Raw genomic sequence first — 24,256 nt, 5'->3', positions numbered from 1 at the left:
TTGTTCCCACGCCGTTCGCAGTCGTGCTTTAAATGCCCTGTTGACACCAATATCGAGCGGTTGGAGTTCTTTGGTTAATCCACCCGGAATGACGGCGAGTGTTGTATTTGTGTGCTTCACTTGTTTTTTGACACCATCTGTGATGTGGGCGCGCATGGAGTCGTATATCAACATGGAACACACAAAGGAAATGAAACGTAATATCCGCGCCCTTCTTCTTCTATGGGGGCGGGTGGTTGCTTACAGTAGAAGAAGAAGCGCTTCCTCTTCTATGGGGGCGGGTGCTTACCTTGGCGGTTGCTTACCGTAGAAGAAGAAGCGCTTCCTCTTCTACGGGGAAAAAAGATGGCGGCTGTTTACCGTAGTTGCGAGACCTAAACTTTATGAAAATGAATCTTAATATTAATCCATATATAAAGCGCACCGGGTTATAAGCCGCACTGTCAGCTTTTGAGAAAATTTGTGGTTTTTAGGTGCGGCTAATAGTGCGGAAAATACGGTATATATATATGTATATATATATATATATATATGTATGTATATATATATATATATATACATATATATATATACATATATGTATATATATATATATATATATATATATATATATATATATATATATATATATATATATATATATATATATATATATATATATATACATATATATATATATATATATATATATACATATATGTATATATATATATGTATATATATATATATATATATATATATATATATATATATATATATATATATATATATATATATATATATATATATATATATATATATATATATATGTGTGTGTGTGTTTTATCCCACCCTGTATATATATATGTATGCATATATATGTATGGGGTGGGATAAAACACAAATTGTAGAAATTTGTTACAAAAATTCAGTCATTTCATTTATTAGGTGACGCTAATTGGGCGGTCTTAACTCTGCTATTATTTGGCATCAAGCCAAGCAGCTGTGTACGCGTCTACGTGTGTGCTCAACAGGGGAGCTGGTTAACTTATGAGAGCAGCGTATGTGTATGTGTCTGTTAAAATCATGGTTGTTTTTTTTGTTTTTTTACAAATGATGACAGATGTGAACAAGCGCATGTATTGTGAGTGTGTGTGTGTGAGTGTGTGTGTGTGAGTGTGTGTGTGTGTGTGTGTGTGTGTGGGGGATGATGTAAATGAGGTGTGGTTGTAATGTATAAGTATGTAGCAATGAAAGGGCATGTTGTGTCGTTTCTTAATTTGATTACATGTACATGTTATAGTATCATTTTATTGCATGTTTTTTTTTATTTCTCTTTAATTTAGGTAGCCAGGGACTGTAGATGGAAATGATCTGTTTAGCTATAATCTGGTGCAGAACATATCTGTCTTTGAGCTTAATGTTTCTCTGCATTGTCCCTTCAAATAAAGACTAAACTAAACTAAAAAAAAAAGGTATGTATATGTATATATGTGTAAGCATACATATATACATAAATGTGTATATATGTATGTATGTATATAGGTATGTATATGTATGTATGTACAGTATGTATATGTATGTATGTATATATGTATGTAAATACATACAGTATATGCAGTGTTGGGACTAACGCGTTACAAAGTAACGCGTTACTGTAACGCCGTTAGTTTCGGCGGTAACTAGTAATCTAACGCGTTATTTTTTATATTCAGTAACTCAGTTACCGTTACTACATGATGCGTTACTGCGTTATTTTACGTTACTTTTTATGTAGTATAAAGTGTGTTTTATCGGAGCGCTGCTGTGTCATCGTTCTGATTCTTCTTGTGTCACAAGCCGGAGAAGAGAGACATGCGCTCTGTGTGGGTGTGTGTGAGTGTGAGTGTGGGGAGGGAGGAGAGGGGGGGCGTGTCTGATCATGGCGGAGCCAGAAGTCGAGTTTGCTAACATGGAGATATTTTCACTACTTTTCTTTTGTCGTGCACAAAGAAAATAACATTTTAGTTAAATGTAAATTGTGCTTTGGATCAAAGATCCCATCTACTGCCCAAAACAGCAATTCAAATCTGCTGAAACAAGCTACAGAAGCAACATGCTTCGACGAAGCTAGTAAAGAGAGCTAGAGACTCTGATGCCACTTCACCTCCACCACCACCATTTAAGGATTAACTCTGCCTCTGCTCATCATTCAGCGCTGAAGGTAGACACACTCTGTCAATCAATGTTCCCTTTAATTGTTCATGTGTGTGAGCAAACGGAAAAACTCCCTGAGCATGAGTGGAGCCCATGTGAGCAACATCAGATGTGCACACTGTGGCTACACCAGCAGCACACCTGTCCCAAACCTCACTAAATAACAAGTTCAATCTCCATCCATCAATCCATTTTCCTACCGCTTGTTCCTTTCGGGGTCGCTGGAGCCTATCTCAGCTGCATTCGGGCGGAAGGCAGTGTACACCCTGGACAAGTCCCCACCTCATCACAGGGCCAACACAGATAGACAGACAACATTCTCTTATTATTATAATCAAATGACAGCAGCCATTTCCATTTCTAATATAAGTGTTTAGGCCCACTTACAATGACAATAACAAAAAATATTGTTTTTCATGAACTGCGCACTTGTATTGTTTGTTTGGGTGGAGGTCCTGCTTTGGAAATAATTTGTACCCCTTTCAGACATTGCATTTAGTTCCCATTAAAACATTCACATGTTGCACAACTTCCTGTTTGTAAAAAATATATTTTTATTAGTATCTATTTAATATACTAACAGCATTTAAGGATTAATATTTATAAATTAAGATTCCTAATAAATGACACTAGAATAAGCACACATTTGATTGGTAAATCATAGAGTAACGACCTGGAATTACACTTTATGTGTGGTGTTGGAGTTGTCCGACTTTTTGTGTGGCTGTAAACGCATCACTGGCTAAGTGCCATATGTGCATGTGTTGGCGCAAGTGAGAAAGAGCGAGCGGCTGCTGTTGATATAACAAAGTTGCTTTTGGTCTGGTTTGTACTGCAGAAAATGACCACTTTTGCTAGATGTCATTTTTTTTTACTAATGTTTTGGTGATGTGTTTATGGCCGACAATAAAGAGTTTTGCTCAGTAAAGTGATGGATGGAATTCATGTCCTCAAAGCGTCTCGACAGACGTTACAATATTTGAACAATGATGACGAAAACGGTTTTCTCTGTCGTGTCCGTGTCGTGTCGAAAATTGTTATGCGCTTATTTTTTTATTTGATTTTGTGCATGGCATAGATTTGCCGTGCGCAGAGGACGCTTGAGCAGTGCGCAATTGCACAGGCGCGCTCCTGAGAAGGAACGTTGCTGTCAATTCTCTTATATACTCTTTCATTCTAGACTTCTAGAGTGTTTGATTATCACATCACTCTAAATGTATAGACAATAAAGTTCACAAACATAAAGAGGGATCCTAGTGGGCCAGGCCAATCTTTCCTTATCTCTAAACTAAAACTGGGGAAATGTGTAGAATGTTCTGGGCTTCAGACATGATTTTGTATCAGAATTACTTGAGGAAGAAAATGCCTGGTTAGGCTTTGTGTATGTAGTGTGTGCCTTTCTTGGTTTACATCTATGCTGTTATTATGCTCTGTGTTACTTATGTACGTTATGTTGCAGCTATTTAAAATAGTTTTGTCAATTTGTTCTGGCCAGAAACAAATTGGCCTTTGTAACATATCTTTGTCTTTGTGTGTTGTATGTAGACCACATTGCTTAGCAGAGTTCAGTGATGCAAATGCATGTCAAGTTGATCAACACATTGTATTATTCTCCAGTGCAATAACAGTACTGAAATGAAGGCTAAAAGGGCATTAATGGGAGCTTTAAATTAAAAAAAAATAAGAAAAAAATAAGTAACTAAATAGTTACTTTTCACAGTAACGCATTACTTTTTGGTGTAAGTAACTGAGTTAGTAACTGAGTTACTTTTGAAATGAAGTAACTAGTAACTGTAACTAGTTACTGCTTTTCAGTAACCAACCCAACACTGAGTATATGTATGTATATACGTATGTACATGTGTATATATATATACATATATATATATGTATGTATATGTATTAATATGCATATATGTATATGTGTGTATATACATGTACATATACTGTACGTGTATGCATACATATGTACATATATGTGTATATATGTATGTATGTATATATGTATGTATGTATGTGTATATGTATGTATATAGGTATGTGTATATGTATGTGTATGTATGTATGTATACAAGTGTGTATGTATATGTATGTATATACGTACAGTATATGTATGTATATATGTGTATATATATGTATATGCATGAATGTATAAGTATATATATCTATATGTTTGTGTACACACACACACACACACACACACACACACACACACACACACACACACACACACACACACACACACACACACACACACACACACACACACACCTACCTATCTAGATATATATTTATATAAAATTGTGGTGGTACTTGGAGAGCCAAATGTTTTCCGAGGTGGTACTTGGTTTGAGAACCACTGTCCTCCAGCACCCATTGCAATCAATTATGCAAATGAGGCGATGACGAAATCTAACGACTTCCGGCGACTTTTAGGCCAGCCAATAGCTACTTTCTGAGTTGGCAACACTGCCGAATCGGCCATACACGTTTTTGATCCTCCCCTTTATATAGTGACCAAGGTGGCGGCCTGACGTCATGATAGGCTAACCGCACCTGGTGGAAATGAGCTCTCACACGCCCTCGATCAAGTCAACATCTTTGGCTCCTGATTGTGCAAACGCTAAACTGGCTGTGTGCAATTGATGCGTTCACGTGCCGTGGTTGAAAAGTGTGCTCGGCGTGTTCGCGCGCAGCTGGAATGACAGCTGACGTCGTCACCTGGCGTAAGAAAACCCCCACCGTCCTGTTGTCGCGCTCCCCTTCCTCCCCACGTCCGATCGCATCGATCGGTCAGCATCAGCGCGGCAGCCCCGGATGCTCGTCACTCGGACGCCTGAATTGTCTCCAGCTGGGATTGACCGCCTTCCACCCCCCCCTAAAACCCAGGTGCGCACTTGTCCTCCTCGGGGATTATTTTTATCCGCAGAGGTGAGGAGATGACGGCCGGGTGACAGCCCGTCATGATGCAGCTCTTTCTCCGGCAGCCTTGATTTTTTTAATTTTTTTTTATTCCCACCAAAAAGGCTGCGAAAGCCCCCACCGCCTCTTCGTGTTGCGTTCAAATGCAGCGTGTTGCGTTCAAATGCAATTTACGCTTTCAGGACCGGCTCCTCCATGAGATCCACGAGATCCACGCAAGGGCGTGAACTTGCAGACTCTTCGTAACCTACCCCCCCCTTCTAGCCCCCCCTCCTCTCATCCTCGCTCCGTTTCTGCTATTCGCGCCCCACTTCCACGCAGCCCACCATGGCGCTGAAAGCGGACTCCGAGGACCCGGACTGGAGACCGGCTCCCATCGAGGTGTTCGCCAGCCGCTCCACGCTGCACGGCATCTCGCACATGTTCACCTACGAGCGCATGTGCGTCAAGCGGACCCTGTGGAGCCTCTTCTTCCTGGGCTCCGTGGGCGTGCTGGCCCTGGTGTGCGTGGACCGCGTGCAGTTCTACTTCCAGTACCCGCACATCACCAAGCTGGACGAGGTGGCCGCCCCGCTCATGGTCTTCCCGGCGGTCACCTTCTGCAACCTCAACGCCTTCCGCTTCAGCAGGGTGACGCGCAACGACCTGTACCACGCCGGGGAGCTGCTGGCCTTGCTCAACGGCAGGTGCGTGGGGTGTTTTTTTTTTTAATTAAAAAAAATAATATATACTTTCTCCTCTTGTATGAAAGTTATGATATACACTACTACCTCGACTTACGAGCTTAATTGGTTCCATGGCGGAGCTCGTAACTGAAAACACTCGTATCTCAAAGCAACATCCCATTTAATTTTTTCTTTTCTTTTGTCCTGTCCAGCTTCTCGGGCAAATTATATAGTTGATGTAGATGTTCAGATTTACTTTACAAAAGAGAAGTGTAGGATACTTCTCTTGTTGCCTTATTTGTATTTGACTTTATTAATTGTATTTATATTATCATTTAGTGCAGCCGGGCCGGAGCAGGAGGGGATAGAAAGAGGGGGAAAAAAAAGAAGACAGAGGGGGAAATTGTGGAGACAAGAGGGGGATAAGACAGAGAGACAAAAACAACAATAACAACAACAACAATAGAACAACATCAGCAAATGCGACATGTACAAATATGATGGTAAAAGTAATAGCAAATAAGCAGTTAGCGAAAATAAAAAATACAGAAATGACAATGAGCATTATTACACTACAGATGGAGCAATACAAATACCAATAGAAATAGCGCTATTGATAAAAAACAATACCAATACTTTACCTCTATTATCGACAATACAGTTGTTCAAATGCAACAATACATATACGTCATGATAACTTGAGATACGAAATAATGCAGAAAAATGGAGGGGGAGAAAGAGAAGCAACCTACGTTAACCTTGTAGATTGTTATAGTAACAATAGGTTAAGCTTTGTCCGTGTGCCATGTGTTGTACCCAGTTTACCCTAGGGCAGGGGTCGGCAACCCGCGGCTCCGGAGCCGCATGCGGCTCTTTGATCACTCTGATGCGGCTCAGCAGCTTACTTGCTGAACCCCCCAATTTTCCCGTGAGACTTCCAGGTTTCAGTGCCTCTCGCAGAAAATTGATATTCACCGATTTTCACCCTTACAGCTATAATAAGGGCGTGCCATGATGGTACAACATTTGGCGCCCTCTACAATCTGTATTAACAGCGTGCCAGCCCAACACATATTATACAATGTACATCTTCTGCTTGCACACACAGACAGCAAGGCATACTTGGTCAACAGCCACACAGGTTACACTGACGGTGACCATATAAAACAACTTTAAAACTCTTACTAATAATGCGCCACACTTTGAACCAAAACCAAACAAGAATGACAAACACATTTCGGGAGAACATCTGCACCTTAACACAACATAAACACAACATAAACACCCAGAATCCCATGCAGCCCTGACTCTTCCGGGCTACATTATACACCCCTGCTACCACCAAACCCCGCCCCCACCCCAACCCTGCTCCCTCACACATCAACCCCCCCCCCCTCTCTGTGCGTCGGTTGAGGTGGGCGGGGTTTGGTCGCGGGGGTGTATAATGTATCCCGGAAGAGTTAGGGCTGCATGGGATTCTGGGTATTTGTCCTGTTGTGTTTATGTTGTGTTACGGTGCAGATGTTCTCCCAAAATGTGTTTGTCATTCTTGTTTGGTGTGAGTTCACAGTGTGGCGCATTATTAGTAAGAGTATTAAAGTTTTTTTTATACCGCCACCGTCAGTGTAACCTGTGTGGTTGTTGACCAAGTATGCCTTGCTGTCACCTGCGTGAGCAAGCGGAAGCTCCATTCAACATGTGGCTGAACAGGCACGCTAGCTGTAGTGGGTGCTATATGCTGTATGGCACGCATGACGCTGACAAGCGCTATTCATTTAAAACCCGCGTGCCGCACCAGCTTAAAAATTTAATATAAAGGTGTGAACAGCGTGTCTGAGACCCCTGGTTTATACATAGCACAAAGCAAAAAAAAAACTTTTTATGCAGTGTTATTTTATTTAAAATTTCAAAAATTATTGCGGCTCCCATTGTTTTCTATAATTTGTGAAACTGGTCAAAATGGCTCTTTGACTGGTAAAGGTTGCCGACCCCTGCCCTAGAGCAACAACGTTAATATATGTTTGATGAAACGTGATTATGTGCATGAGTGTACGTATGCATATGTACATGTATGTGTTTGTACAGTGAATGTATATGTACAGTTTGTGTATATGTATGTTTGTACAGTGAGTGTATATGTACAGCAACATCCCATTTAAAGTGAGTTGAAATCAATTCAACTCGCCTTTCAATAACCGCACAACATACCTTTTTTTTTTTTTTAAAAGGGAAAAATACACTTTTAGATAAGAAATATTGCATAAAAACAACACAATATAAATGTGCTGACTACAGCAAAGTAACTATGTCCATGGTGTCAAACTCTGGCCCGCGGGCCAAATTCAGCCCGCCGTGTAATTTCACTTGGCCCTTGAGGCGATATCAAAAAAACACTAGAGCTGACCCGCCGATTTTATATTGTGGCGGTGCCGCGGTAACACCGCATTCACAGCTAATTCTAATACTTGCCAACCCTCCCGGGAGTCTCCCGAACTTCAGCGCCCCTCCCGAAAATCGTCACGTCTGCTTTTCAGCAAGTCCAACGAGTGCTGGCCCGGTCACACAACATGTGCGGCTTCTGCACGCACAATTGAATGCAACGCATACTTCATCAACAGCAATACAGGTTACACTGAGGGTAGCCGAATAAAAAAAACTTTAACACTGTTAGAAATATACGCCACACTGTGAATCCACACCAAACAAGAATGACAAACACATTTCGGGAGAACATCCGCACCGTAACACAACATAAACACAACAGAACAAATACCCAGAACCCTTTGCAGCACTAACTCTTTCTAACCGTGTTAAAGTTTTTTATACTGGCACCCTCAGTGTAACCTGTATCGCTGTTGATGAAGTATGCGTTGCATTCACTCATGTGTGCGTACAGAAGCCGCACATATCTTGTGACTGGGTCTGAACGATGTTAGAATGGATGAAAAGAGGACATGACGATAGCTCGTAGAGTACCATACCATACCATACCAACTTTATTTATAAAGCCCTTTAAAGACAAGCACAGTTGAAAAACAAAGGGCTGTACACCACAAAGAAATGGAGGCAAAGGACAGACTAAAAAATAACATTTAAAATAGCTGAGATAGGCTCCAGCGCCCCCCGCGACCCCAAAGGGAATAAGCGGTAGAAAATGGATGGATGGATAAAAATACACATTTAAAAAGCAAATATAAATTACCCTAAGAACAGTTTGTTAGATAAAAACAGTTTAAAAGTTAAAAACAGTTCAAAAAGTTAAAAGCTAAAAACAGTTCATAGTCTCATGCTGGGTTAAAAGCCAGTGAATGAAAATGGGTTTTAAGAAGGCTCTTAAAAATAGCCAAAAATGGGGCCTGTCTCACATGGAGAGGGAGATCGTTCCAGAGCTTGGGACCCGCAACAGAGAAAGCTCTGTCCCCTCTGAGCTTGCGCTTTGTTTTGGGTACCTCCAGGATCAGCTGATCAGCTGACCTGAGGGACCGGGTGGGGGCATAGAGATGGAGCAGCTCAGAGAGGTACGGTGGGGCAAGACCACGTAAGGATTTAAAAACGAGTAAGATCATTTTAAAAGTGTACGTTTAAAGGCAGTGCCTTTAAGGCACGCCCCCAAGACTGTGGTCCGGGTGGACGAGATATAATGACTGATGAACACCTTCGTTCGATAATGAAGGTTGCCTCAGCTCAAAGCCTGAGCCCCGACATTAATGAACTAGCATCCAAGAAAAGATGTCAGGTATCTGGCTTGGGCACATCAGATTAGATCAGTGTGTTGCAAACTGAGCAGTTTAAAGTCCTGAATGGTACATAATACATAGTGGTTGGTTTATTCATTGTTATTTTATTTTAAAATGTTGATATTTACCTCAGAAGGCTGCAAATAGAAAAGAGGCATTCAATGTTTATTTAAATTGTATTTGATATGCCATTGATATTTTTTTATTATTTGAAACTCGATTTTGCGTGTCACTATAAAGTTATATAAGCCTTGCTTGTTCAATATTCAATACAAAACTTGTTTGGGTCCCTATTAAAAGGTTAATTTGTTCAACTTGGCCCGCGGCTTTGTTCAGTTTTAAATTTTGGCCCACTCTGTATTTGAGTTTGACACCCCTGAACTATGTGCATGGTTAAAGTTGAAAGTACCAATGATTGTCACACACACACACACGAGGTGTGGCGAAATTATCCTCTGCATTTGACCCATCACCCTTGATCACCTGCCGGGAGGTGAGGGGAGCAGTGAGCAGCAGCGGTGGCCGCGCCCGGGAATCTTTTTTTTTTGGTCATTTAACCCCCAATTCCAACCCTTGATGCTGAGTGCCAAGCAGTATGGAGACATCTGCCGGCCTATTTACATACACGCACAGTGTAACCAGGTGTCTATTCGTATAAACTAGGTAGTCTATTCACTCTGTATTTACACTCATATTTAATGTATCCTATGTTTGCATATTTACAATCGAGCAGGATGTTAAGGATTGTTTATTTTCCAGCATACGTAACAATGTTACAATAAGGGGATGCCTGTGTTTACTCTTGTGGAAGTCAACATGTCCGAAAAGGAGCTGGGTGAAGCAGAGCTTACTGATTCTTACTTGTTCTTCTTTGTGTCTCAACTGTTACTGATAGTTTGTTCACTTCCTGTGTTTAACTTGAACCAGAATACTCATGTTCTAATAAGGGGAAAAAGTGATAAAGGTGCAGGCGTTTCTTATTGGAAATGTAATTATTTGGATCTAATCTACGAAAAGTTTGTGTTAATTAAAGAGGTCTTATTATAAAAAAATTTTTTACATTTAAAACACTTCCTTGTGGTCTACATAACACGCAATGGTGGTTATTTGGTCAAAATGTTGCATGGATTATGTTTTACAGAGCATCTTCAAACCGCTTTCTGACCATCTGACGTTTTGTGTACGTGCCTCCACTTTGACGGTCTTCTCCATGCCCACTTTGTTGTAGTTTTTCCGTAGCGAGCCTACTGACAGTTGTGAGTTCGAACTATACGCGACTTTGTATTAGAAATGGCAACGGCGGAGGATGCATGTGCATGTAGGAGCCAGTCTGCCCCACAACAAGAGGATAGAGAAAAAGAAGGAACTTATTCACGACAATGGCGGACTAATTTTGAAAGAAGGCAAGATTGTTTTATAAATATCCCCGCCATGCCTCCATGGTTTGATTTGAAATTCCCGGGACATATGCAGATCCCAAATACACAAAAACAATAGGTGAGTAAAATTGGTTTTGCATAATCGGCCCCATTAAGAAGACGTCTAAACTGAATAGCACACGCAAAGCTCATCTACTAAGCTGCTGCGCAGTTGATTGCGTCTCTTGAGTGAGAATTTGTGCTGATCATCAAACTGGAAAATGTTTACCTCAAAGTCACATGGGGGCGGGGCCTAAAAAGGAAGTGCTGCCGAGTGCAATGTCAAATATTAAAAGGGGCGGGCCCTATAAGAGAGTTATTTTATTTTATTATTTTTACTTAATTTGACCCAACACGAGGAACCTTACCTGGCCCGGACACGGAAAGGATTGACAGATTGATGGCTCTTTTAAAATGACTTATTTAGCACACGCAGTGTGATTTATCAAGACTAAAACTGTTCTGCAGGAGCTATTTTGCATCTTTGTTTAGCACGTCTGGACTGGCAGTTGATATGGCTGTGAGAAGGAGGTGATCGCGCTGCAGCTCCGTCAACATATATACATTTATTGTCTTTTCAGCAATATCATTTTCTAATTTTATTCTATTGTTGCCGGGTGAATTAAAGGGGCCGATTTTAAAACAAATTCAATTGATGGTGCGCGCCCAGGAATCATTTTTTTGGTGATTTAACCCCCAATTCCAACCCTTGATGCTGAGTGCCAAGCAGGGAGGTAATGGCTCCCATTTTTTTTATAGGCTTTGGTATGACTCGGCCGGGGGTTTGAACGCTTGGAAGGTTTACCGTAAGACCAGATCTTACTGTGACGTATGATTGTGACTTTTTGGGAATTTAATTCCCAATATTTACGAGAGACAAGAACACATGTACATAGTGTATATATTGTTTTTCAAATCACCTGACATGTGGGGGTGATAGAGTGGCCGTGCCAGCAACTTGAGGGTTCCAGGTTCGATCCCCGCTTCCGCCATCCTAGTCACTGCCGTCGTGTCCTTGGGCAAGACACTTTACCCACCTGCTCCCAGTGCCACCCACAATGGTTTAAATGTAACTTAGATATTGGGTTTCACTATGTAAAAGCGCTTTGAGTCACTAGAGAAAAGCGCTATATAAAGTATAATTCACTTCACATGTATACTGTGTATATGTACATAATTTATCAATTTTTTTAACGTAATTTTTTACATACATGTTACAGGTTGTTTATCTTTTTATTATTGAATGTATCAAATGTGAGGAATATTTAATGGGCCACAATGGAAACAAGCCTTTTGGCTTTTTGTGCCATCCATTTGCCTTTTTTAAAGCATTACATGGATTCAATTCTTTAAGATGTCAATAAAATTCTCAATTACTCAAATCGCATATGTGTATATATATATTTTTAATGCATTCTAATTTGTGGTAATCTGCTCGTTCTAGGCGGCCGGGCTAACAATGCTGTGAATTGAAGTATTCCATTCTGCCTTGAAATCGCTCTAAAATGTCATCCAAAAACCTTCGACAATAACCCATTTACATCTCATGACCTGAATATTAAGTTAGTCCATCCATCTTCTTATTCGAGGTCGGGTCGCGGGGGCAGCAGCCTAAGCAGAGAAGCCCAGACTTCCCTCTCCCCAGCCACTTCGTCCTTCCGGGGGATTGCGAGGCGTTCCCAGGCCAGCCGGGAGACATAGTCTTCCCAACGTGTCCTGGGTCTTCCCCGTGGCCTCCTACCGGTCGGACGTGCCCGAAACGCCTCCCTAGGGAGGCGTTCGGGTGGCATCCTGACCAGATGCCCGAACCACCTCATCTGGCTCCTCTCGATAACAGATAATGCACGCTGCAAAAAAAAAAAAAAAAAAGACAGTTAAAACTATGGCAAACAATGTTTAAAGAGCAACAAAAGTAGTTTATCACAGTAGTCAATGTAGTGGATTCCTGTAAACTAAGAAACGGTAGATAAACCTAAATTAGTATGGTTTTAAGACATAGAAAACGCATGACTTTACTGTGAAAATGTAAAAAAAACTAATTGTACAATGCATTTGCAAATACTGTAATGTCACAAGGATGCTCACGTAGTGTTAGTAGATCACTGTAAATTCCGGACTACAAGCCAATTTTTTCCTACACTTTGAACCCTGCGGCTTACGAAACAGTGCGGCTGACTTAAGGATTTTTCTTTGTCGATGGCCATAATGCAAATAGTTCCAAAAATAAATATATATATATATATATATATATATATATATATATATATATATATATATATATATATATATATATATATATATATATATATATATATATATATATATATATATATATATATATACGTGACGAGGTTGGTAAACTGCAAAAAGTCAGTGTTCAAAAACAAGGAAAAACAAATACAAAAATGAGGGGTATTTTATTTGAACTAAGCAAAATAATCTGCCAATAGAACAAGAAAATTTGGCTTGTCAAGACTTTCCAAAACAAGTAAAATTAGCTAACCTCAGTGAACCCAAAAATACCTTAAAATAAGTATATTCTCACTAATAACAAGTGCACTTTTCTTGGTAGAAAAAAAAGAGACCTTTTTGCTCAATATGTTGAAAAATATTCTTGAATTAAGTAAATGCTAGTGCCATTATCTTGACATAATGATATGCGCTCAGCATCATTTTTTTTTTCATGCTTAAAGTAAGAAATGATTACTTTAAAAAAGTAGTTTTATACTTGTGAGTGTTGATGACACAGCTTTGCAACACTTGATATTCTAGTTTCAAGCATGTTTTACTCAATATAGCTCATCAAATCTCAGCAACAAGCTGTAATATCTTACTGAGGTCATTTAGGACCAAAACACTTAAAACAAGTAAAACACTCTAACATAAAATCTGCTCAATGAGAAGAATGATCTTATCAGACAGAAAATAAGCAAATATCACCCTTATTTAAGATATTTAATCTTACTTAGATTTCAGTGTTTGCAGTGTAGAAGGTGGGGATCGAACCAGGAACCCTCAGGTTGCTGACACGGCCACTCTGCCAACTGACTCCCGAAATTCAGCGCCTTTCCCGAAAACCTCCCGGGACAAATTTTCTCACAAAAATCTCCCGAAATTCAGGCGGGATATATAAACAGCATACCTGCCCAATCACGTTATAACTGTAGAATGATGGAGGGCGACTTCTTGGTTTCTTATGTGGGTTTATTGTTAGGCAGTTTCATTAACGTCCTCGCAGCGCGGCAACAACACACAACAGCAGCAGTCACGTTTTTGTATACCGTAAAGCAGTTCGTCTGCCGTAAACAGCAATGTTGTGACACTCTTAAACAGGACAATACTGCCATCTAGTGCATTTGATGAACGCACTTTTGTGCGTGCCACACATCAATGCATCATCAAAGAGGGTGTTCAGCATGGTTATACAAATAGTGACAGAGAATAGAACAAGGATGGACAATTCAACCCTTAACTCAACAATGAGTAGATGAGTGTTATGTGTGTGTATATGTGTAAATAAATGAACACTGAAATTCAAGTATTTATTTCATATATATAAATATATATATATATATGAAATACTTGACTTGGTGAATTCTAGCTGTAAATATACTCCTCCCCTTTTAGCCACGCCCCCGTCCCAGCCCGACCACGCCCACCCCCACCCCTTCCCCCCACCTCCCGAAATCGGAGGTCTCAAGGTTGGCAAGTATGTTTTCTGTGTAAATAACACATTTTTAAAAGGGATATATCTGCGACTTATAGTCCAATGCGGCTAAAATATGGATTTAGTGGGTGCGCCTTATATACCGGTGCGCTCTATAGTCCGGAAATATGGTATTTTATGCTCTGCACACAGTGTTTAGCGCGTGGTATTTGGATCTTAGTGGATCAGTCCCAGAAAATCCTTTGGTGGAGGTAACGATCTGGGGCCGTATTTATCAAGCGTCTTAGAGTGCCATTTTACACTTAAGTCCTGAGAATTTGCGAAATTTAGTCCTACTCTCAAACTTAAGAATAAAAGCTATTTATCAACTTTCTTAAGTCTAAGAATCACTCCTACTCTCCACGATATTTAAGAGACCTTCAGAGGTGTCCTAAGTGGTTAGGGATGGCACTGAGGCGAGAGAGACGTGCGCAAACGTTCAGGGAGCGGAAGGATGTCCTGGCTTTGTTTGATGACGAGCAGCTGATCAAACGGTATCGTTTAGACAGCGCGGGTATTATTTTTGTCACAGATTTAATAATAAGGGGCGTCATCTCATCAGCAACATCACGCAGCAGAACTAAAGGTCATCACAATGCTTCGATATCTCGCCACTGGGAAAATGAATTGGGATGAAAAGGAAACATTTATTTTTGATTCATTGCCAATATTGTTTGTTTTGTATTATTTTGTAGTTTGTCAAAATATACACTCCCATTGTCCACTTACCGGTAAATATTTCTAAGATATTTCTTTATTCTTAGACAAGGGATTCCCTTCCGTGATTGGTCATTTCTATGGACACAGATATGACGTCACCTAACATTCCGTTTACGGCACATAGTAATGTCGGAATTCAGCACCGAGTGTGACACTTAAGATTCAGTCCTACACTTTGCTGAAAGTGTGAGTAAGACGCTTGATAACTAACTTTTAAGGGCAGCTTTCAGCGAAGAATTTCTTTACTCATAAGTCAACTCTTAGCAGACTTCTAAGACGCTTGATAAATACGGCCCCTGATGTGTCGACAGCAATTCCACATTATGACCCCCTCGCTTTTCATTTTTCATCCCGGTTTGCTTGTTGAGCAAAAGAAAGGAGACGTCTGCAACTTCAAGTCCTCCAAGTCGCGCCTTGAGTGCAAAGCAGTGTTCCGACACCTGTCTCGCTTACGCCACGCTGCCACAAACAACACGGGACCTAACATGCGGAACCTTATAGGGTCCTTGCCATTAACTTTTATCCTGGGGCAGGGGTCGGCAACCTTCACCAGTCAAAGAGCCATTTTGACCAGTTTCACAAATTATAGAAAACAATGGGAGCCGCAAATTTTTTTTGAAATTTTAAATGAAATAACACTGCATACAAAGTTTTTTTTATTGCTTTGTGCTATGTATAAACCAGGGGTCTCAGACACGCTGCCCACACCTTTTATGGAATTTTTAAGCTGGTGTGGCACGCGGGTTTTATGAATAGCGGTTGTCAGCGACATGCGTGTCGTGATGATACAGCATATAGCCAGCGTGCCTGATCAGCCACATGTTGAATGGGGCTTCCGCTTGCTCACGTGGGTGACAGCAAGGCATACTTACCGTACTCAACAACCACACAGGTTACACTGACGGTGGCGTTATTAAAAAAAACTTTAACACTCTTACTAATAATGCGCCACACTTTGAACCCACACCAAACAAGAATGACAAACACATTTCGGGAGAACATCTGCACCGTAACACAACATAAACACAACAGGACAAATACCCAGAATCCCATGCAGCCCTAACTCTTCCGTGCTACATTATCATACTTGCCAACCTTGAGACCTCCGATTTCGGGAGGTGGGGGTGGGGGGTGTGGTCGGGGCGTGTTTGGGGGCGTAGCTAATAGGGGAGGAATATATTTACAGCTAGAATTCACCAAGTCAAGTATATATATATATATATATATATATATATATATATAAGAAATATTTGAGTAAGTAAGTCAAGTATTTCGTATATACATATATATATATATATATATATATATATATATATATATATATATATATATATATATATATATATATATAAATAAAATACTTGACTTTCAGTGAATTCTAGCTATATATATATATATATATATACATTTTATTACACACACATGACACTCATCTACTCATTGTTGAGTTAAGGGTTGAATTGTCCATCCTTGTTGTATTCTTTGTCACTATTTTTCTAACCATGCTGAACACCCTCTCTGATGACTCATTCTGCTTCGTCTCCTTGTTGTGTGCGCAGTTGTGCACTGCACTCTCTAAAAGCCGTATATGTTAATGTCACATATGCATGTACAGTAGATGGCAGTATTGTCCTGTTTAAGAGTGTCACAACGTTGCTGTTTACGGCAGACGAACTGCTTTACAAGCTGTCCTCACTCAGGTCTGCATGGAGCTGGAGGGGGCGTGGCCTCCAGCTCCGCCGGAATTTCGGGAGATTTTCGGGAGAAAATTTGTCCCGGGAGGTTTTCGGGAGAGGCGCTGAATTTTCGGGAGTCTCCCGGAAAATCCGGGAGGGTTGGCAAGTATGCATTATACACCCCCGCTACCAAACCCCGCCCACCTCAACCGACGCACAGAGGGGGGTTGATGTGTGAGGGAGCAGGCTTGGGGTGGGGGCGGGGTTTGGTGGTAGCAGGGGTGTATAATGTAGCCCGGAAGAGTCAGGGCTGCATGGGATTCTGGGTGTTTGTTTTGTTGTGTTTATGTTGTGTTAAGGTGCAGATGTTCTCCCGAAATGTGTTTGTCATTCTTGTTTGGTTTTGGTTCAAAGTGTGGCGCATTATTAGTAAGAGTGTTAAAGTTGTTTTATATGGTCACCGTCAGTGTAACCTGTGTGGCTGTTGACCAAGTATGCCTTGCTGTCACGTACGTGTGCAAGCAGATGATGTATATCGTAAATGAAGTGTTGGGCGGGCACGCTGTTGATACAGATTGTAGAGGGCGCCAAATGTTGTACCATCATGGCACGCCCTTATTATAGATGTAAGGGTGAAAATCGGTGAATAATAATCCCGGGAGTTTTCCGCGAGAGGTACTGAAATCCGGAAGTCTCACGGGAAAATTGGGGGGTTCAGCAAGTAAGCTGCTGAGCCGCATCAGTGATCAAAGAGCCGCATGCGGCTCCGGAGCCACGGGTTGCCGACCCCTGTCCTGGGGGAAAAAAAAACCCTGACTATTGTAACTTGGTATTATATGATGAATAAAAGCCTTCACGGGAGGGTGTGTGGAATGTAGAACACGTGAGCGTCAGTTAATATTAAATGACGAAGAGGAGCACTTTCTTGCCTCCTCATCCTCATCCGATATGACGATCCCAATATTGGAGCTGTCACGCCAAATTTCTTCCCCCTACAAACCCCCCCCCATTTACTTCCGGGGTCATTTCCTCTTACGTCATTGACAGCGATCGATAACACTTCGGCTTTGACACAGGACAGCAGCACACACAATATTGTAGTGAAATGGTTTCAACAATAATGTTCATTTAAAGTACAGACATTTAACAGTATTATATATTAATTAATATTTTTTGCACGTTGCCACGGAGACAGAAGTTCCCAGCAGCGGCCCCAACACTCCGCCTGAAATTTTCCCTAAAACTCCGCCTGGAATTTTTCGAAGCCTGCTGGTGTTTGATATAAGTCCCCTGGGAAAGATAAAGACAAATGTCATTCAGTGACACCACCATTTTCAGGAGATTTGGATTCTATCGATCGCTGTCAATGACCTAAGACAGGGGTCGGCAACCCGCGGCTCCGGAGCCGCATGCGGCTCTTTGATCACTCTGATGCGGCTCAGCAGCTTACTTGCTGAACCCCCCAATTTTCCCGTGAGACTTCCGGATTTCAGTACCTCTCGCAGAAAACTCCCGGGATTAATATTCACCGCTTTTCACCCTTACGGCTATAATAAGGGCGTGCCATGATGGTACAACATTTGGCGCCCTCTACAATCTGTATTAACAGCGTGCCAGCCCAACACTTGTTATACAATATACATCTTCTGCTTGCACACGTACGTGACAGCAAGGCATACTTGGTCAACAGCCACACAGGTTACACTGACGGTGACCATATAAAACAACTTTAACACTCTTACTAATAATGCGCCACACTTTGAACCAAAACCAAACAAGAATGACAAACACATTTCGGGAGAACATCTGCACCTTAACACAACATAAACACAACAGAACAAACACCCAGAATCCCATGCAGCCCTGACTCTTCCGGGCTACATTATACACCCCTGCTACCACCAAACCCCGCCCCCACCCCAACCCTGCTCCCTCACACCCCCCCCCCCCCCCTTCTGTGCGTCGGTTGAGGTGGGCAGGGTTTGGTAGCAGGGGGGGGGGTGTATAATGTATCCCGGAAGAGTTAGGGCTGCATGGGATTCTGGGTATTTGTCCTGTTGTGTTTATGTTGTGTTACGGTGCAGATGTTCTCCTGAAATTTGTTTGTCATTCTTGTTTGGTGTGGGTTCACAGTGTGGCGCATTATTAGTAAGAGTGTTAAAGTTTTTTTGTTTTTTTATACCGCCACCGTCAGTGTGACCTGTGTCGTTGTTGACCAAGTATGCCTTGCTGTCACCTATGTGAGCAAGCGGAAGTCCCGTACAACGTGTGGCTGTTCAGGCACGCTGGCTGTAGTGGGTGCCATATTCTGTACCATCACCGCACGCACGACGCTGAGCCATTCATTTAGAACCCGCGTGCCGCACCAGCTTTCAAATTCCACATAAAAGTGTGGGCAGCGTATCTGAGACCCCTGGTTTATACATAGCACAAAGCAAAAAAAAAAACTTTGTATGCAGTGTAATTTCATTTAAAATTTCAAAAATTTTTTGCGGCTCCCATTGTTTTCTATAATTTGTGAAACTGGTCAAAATGGCTCTTTGACTGGTAAAGGTTGCCGAGGAAATGACGTAAGTAAGAGGAAATTACGTAAAAGGAAATGACCCCGGAAGTAAATGGGGGGGGGGGAAGGTTTTTGTAGGGGGAAGAAATTTGGCGTGACAGAGCTTTTAAAATCTCTACCCGCCCCCCATTTCTTTCGCCTTTTCGAGCCCTGCGGAGCGATGAAGTCACAACGTGACGTCACATCGGGAAGCAATCCGCCATTTTCTCACTTTCGTCGGTGTGTTGTCGGAGGGTGTAACAACACGAACAGTGGCCCAAAGATGCGAAAGTGGCAAGAAATTGGATGAAATTTGTTCAAAATACGAGGCTGTGGGGAAAGCCGACGAAATGGTCAGTCGTTTGTTCCGCACACTTTACCGACGAAAGCTATGCTACGACTGAGATGGCAAGAATGTGTGGATATCCTGCGACACTCAAAGCAGATGCATTTCCAACAATAAAGTCAAAGAAATCTGCCGCCAGACCCCCATTGAATCTGCCGGAGTGTGAGAGCTATTCAGGGACAAAGGACCTCGGTAGCACAGCAAGCAATGGCGGCAGTTTGTTCCCGCAGACGAGCGAGCTAAACCCCCTGGATGTCTTGGCTCACACCGTCCCTTATGCCACCGAAGATGATCAAGAGAAGAATATCGACCCTAGCTTCCCTGGCCTGCTGACATCAACTCCAAAACTGGACAGATCAGCTTTCAGGAAAAGAGAGCGGATGAGGGTATGTCTACAGAATATATTAATTGATGAAAACTTTATTCATTACTCGCGGTTTTACATAGATTATTATACATAAACTGTGTTTACCAATAATTTAGCTTAAAAACATTTATTTTTTTCAATCATTCGAGTACATTCGGGTAGTCTTGTGTAATGCAGTATTTTGTGTCTATTTAGGTATGGTTAACCTGAGTGCTGAAATCGTGGAAAAATATATGTTCTTAGCGCGCCTGAAATGGGCTGTCTGCACTCTCAAAGTGCATGTTGTTGCCAAATGTATTTCATATGCTGTAAACCTAGTTCATAGTTGTTAGTAATTATCTTATCAGACAGTGTTAAGCCGCTGAAATCCGAGTCTGAATCCGAGCTAATGTCACTATACCTTGCTGTTTGTTTGTATTGGCATCGCTTACCCATCACGCAATATCCCTAAAAAAAGCTTCAAAGTGCCTGATTTTAACCATCGTTATATACACCCGTCCATTTTCCTGTGCCGCTGAAATCCAAGTCTGAATCCGAGCTAATGTCGCTATACCTTGCTGTTTGTTTGTATTGGCATCACTGTGTAAGGTATAGCGACATTAGCTCGGATTCAGACTTGGATTTTTGCGTCACAGGAAAATGGACGGGTGTATATAACGATGGTTAAAATCAGGCACTTTGAAGCTTTTTTTTTAGGGATATTGCGTGATGGGTAAAATTTTGAAAAAAACTTCGAAAAATAAAATAAGCCACTGGGAACTGATTTTTAATGGTTTTAACCCTTCTGAAATTGTGATAATGTTCCCCTTTAAATGAATCAATCCAACAAAATAATACACAACAATACCATAATAATGCAATTCCAAAACCCAACCCAGCAACATTCAGAATAGCAATGAACAGAACAATTGAGAAAAAAAAAACAAAACCCTGTAAATTCTCTGCAGAAACAGGAATTTTTCTGCTGACGTGCGCATATGTTGGTCCTTCTCGCGGGCGCATCAACACAACACGTCTAAATGGCGTCTTGAAAACATAACGGGGTATTTTTAGCGTATTGATCGACCCACGCTGCGAAGCCCCGAGGCGCAGTCTGGTGCAGCTTCTAGCTCCTGTCCTACGCCCTCCTATGACACAAGTACATGCACAACATCTCTGTAAAGTGAGAATACAGTCGTGGTCAAAAGTTTACATACACTTGTAAAGAACATCATGTCATGGCTGTCTTGAATTTCCAATAATTTCTACAACTCCTTGTTTTTCTGTGATAGAGTGATTGGAGCACATACTTGTTGGTCACAAAAAACATTCATGAAGTTTGCTTCTTTTATGAATTTATTATGGCTCTACTCAATTTCATTTTAATGTGACCTTCTGGCAAGCTTCTGGTTGAATTTTTGACCACCCCTCTTGACAAAATTGGTGCAGTTCAGCTAAATTTGTTGGTTTTCTGACGTGGACTTGTTACTTCAGCATTGTCCAGACGTCAAAAATTCAAGCAGAAGCTTGTGGATGGCTACCAAAAGTGCAAAAGTGCCTTATTGCAGGTAAACTTGCCAAGGGACATGTAAGCAAATATTAACATTGCTGTATGTATACTTTTGACCCAGCACATTTGCTCACATTTTCAGTAAACCCATAATAAATTCATAAAAGAACCAAACTTCATCAGATCAGATTAGATAGGTCTTTATCGTCATTGCACAAGTACAACAAAACGTTTTCAGCACAAACCCGTTCAAGATTAGACCAACAAACAGTGTACATGGTTACAGCACGGGGACGCTGATGGGTCGCCATAAGGCGCCCTGTAAAAGATGGGGAAAAAGGTAAAACGCTGGGGAAAAAGATGAGTAAAAAAAATACAATCTAGACTGGGCTCCTTAGGGGGCCTAGTTTGGAGTGGGGAAAAAACCTCCATGCAATGCACACATAAACACGTTACATTTAATCACGACAAACTCTCAACAGAGGGGCGGGAGAAGTTCAGACAAGACAAAAAACAAAGAGAGCAAGCTGGGAGAAGAGGGAGCGGAAAAAAAGCCCTCACCAGAGGCAAGACAGAAAGGCATACTTGCCAACCTTGAGACCTTCAATTTCGGGAGGTGTGTGTGGGGGTTTGGGGGGGCGTGGTTGGGGGCGTGGTTAAGAGGGGAGGAGTATATTGACAGCTAGAATTCACCAAGTCAAGTATTTTATATATATTTATATATATATATATATATATATATATATATATCTACATCCTGAAAATATGCAAACAAAACTGTGTTTAGATAAGTGATACTTCAAACTTGCATAAATAAATATTAAGGAATATAACATAGCTTGGCTTCTGAGAGCTTCAAAATGTAATGAATAAAATGTTAAAGTTGTTGATAAACAAGCAATTATTTTAATAATTAAATATGGTCATTTTAAATGAATTATTATGATCATTTAAAATTAATTATTTCAAATATGTTTATTTTAATGTATAATTCTATGGCTGAGTGTAATAAGGAGTCAGAAAAAATACAAATAAAAATATAATTAATTTTGATGTTTTTAGCTAAATATAGTAAAACTTTTTTATTTTTTATTTTAATATATATATTTATTTTTAGGTAAGATAAACATAATAATACAATTTATCTGTAGTCTGGATGATTTCAGAAGGGTTAAAACCATTAAAAATCAGTTCCCAGTGGCTTATTTTATTTTTCGAAGTTTTTTTCAAAATTTTACCCATCACGCAATATCCCTAAAAAAAAAAAAAGCTTCAAAGTGCCTGATTTTAACCATCGTTATATACACCCGTCCATTTTCCTGTGACGTCACACAGTGATGCCAATACAAACAAACATGGCGGTTAGAACAGCAAGCTATAGCGACATTAGCTCGGATTCAGACTCTGATTTCAGCGGCTTAAGCGATTCAACAGATTACGCATGTATTGAAACGGATGGTTGTAGTGTGGACGGATGTAGCGAAAACGAAATTGAAGAAGAAACTGAAGCTATTGAGCCATATCGGTTTGAACCGTATGCAAGCGAAACCAACGAAAACGGCGATACGGGAGAAAGCGAGGACGAATTCGGCGATCGCCTTCTAACCAACGATTGGTATGTGTTTGTTTGGCATTAAAGGAAACTAACAACTATGAACTAGGTTTACAGCATATGAAATACATTTGGCAACAACATGCACTTTGAGAGTGCAGACAGCCCAGTTTTCATCAATTAATATATTCTGTAGACATACCCTCATCCACTCTCTTTTCCTGAAAGCTGATCTGTCCAGTCCAGTTGGAAATGCATCTGCTTTGAGTGTCGCAGGATATCCACACATTCTTGCCATCTCTGTCGTAGCATAGCTTTCGTCAGTAAAGTGTGCGGAACAAACGTCCAATTTCTTGCCACTTTCGCATCTTTGGGCCACTGGTGCAACTTGAATCCGTCCCTGTTCGTGTTGTTACACCCTCCGACAACACACCGACGAGGCATGATGTCTCCAAGGTACGGAAAACAGTCGAAAAAAACGGAAAATAACAGAGCTGATTTGACTCGGTGTTTGTAATGTGTTTGAGAAAATGGCGGATTGCTTCCCGTTGTGACGTCATCGCTCCGAGAGCGAATAATAGAAAGGCGTTTAATTCGCCAAAATTCACCTATTTAGAGTTCGGAAATCGGTTAAAAAAATATATGGTCTTTTTTTCTGCAACTTCAAGGTATATATTGACGCTTACATAGGTTTGGTGATAATGTTCCCCTTTAAAAAAAATGTGCCTTGGCTCAAAAAAAGGTTGAAAAACACTGGACTAAGTCTCCTTGAGACTCACACATGTAAGAGTTCAAACACGGATGAAGCATGATTGTTGCCATCTTGAACATTTTGGGGACTGGAGGCAGAAGGAGGTCGCTGCAATTAGCGTGCGCCTCATAAGCGGCGTGATGAACAAGACTTTATCCGCGTGTAATTAGAGCTGTTTGTTAAGCTACAG

At 41.0% G+C, this 24,256-nt stretch overlaps 1 protein-coding gene across 1 annotated transcript in view; it reads left to right on the top strand.

Moving 5' to 3' along the window:
* Positions 1 to 4,741: 4,741 nt before the first annotated feature.
* Positions 4,742 to 24,256, top strand: part of asic1b (acid-sensing (proton-gated) ion channel 1b) — a 481,184-nt gene continuing 461,669 nt past the window's right edge. The window contains exon 1 of the mRNA XM_061940305.2: positions 4,742 to 5,783. Coding sequence (XP_061796289.1) covers positions 5,425 to 5,783 — 359 coding nt within the window. The 5' untranslated portion in view covers positions 4,742 to 5,424. The remainder of the gene's footprint in view (positions 5,784 to 24,256) is intronic.

The sequence above is a fragment of the Nerophis lumbriciformis genome, linkage group LG03 (genome assembly GCF_033978685.3).
Source record: "Nerophis lumbriciformis linkage group LG03, RoL_Nlum_v2.1, whole genome shotgun sequence".
NCBI classification, from domain to species: Eukaryota; Metazoa; Chordata; class Actinopteri; order Syngnathiformes; family Syngnathidae; genus Nerophis; species Nerophis lumbriciformis.
This window is presented reverse-complemented; position numbering and strand designations above follow the sequence as displayed.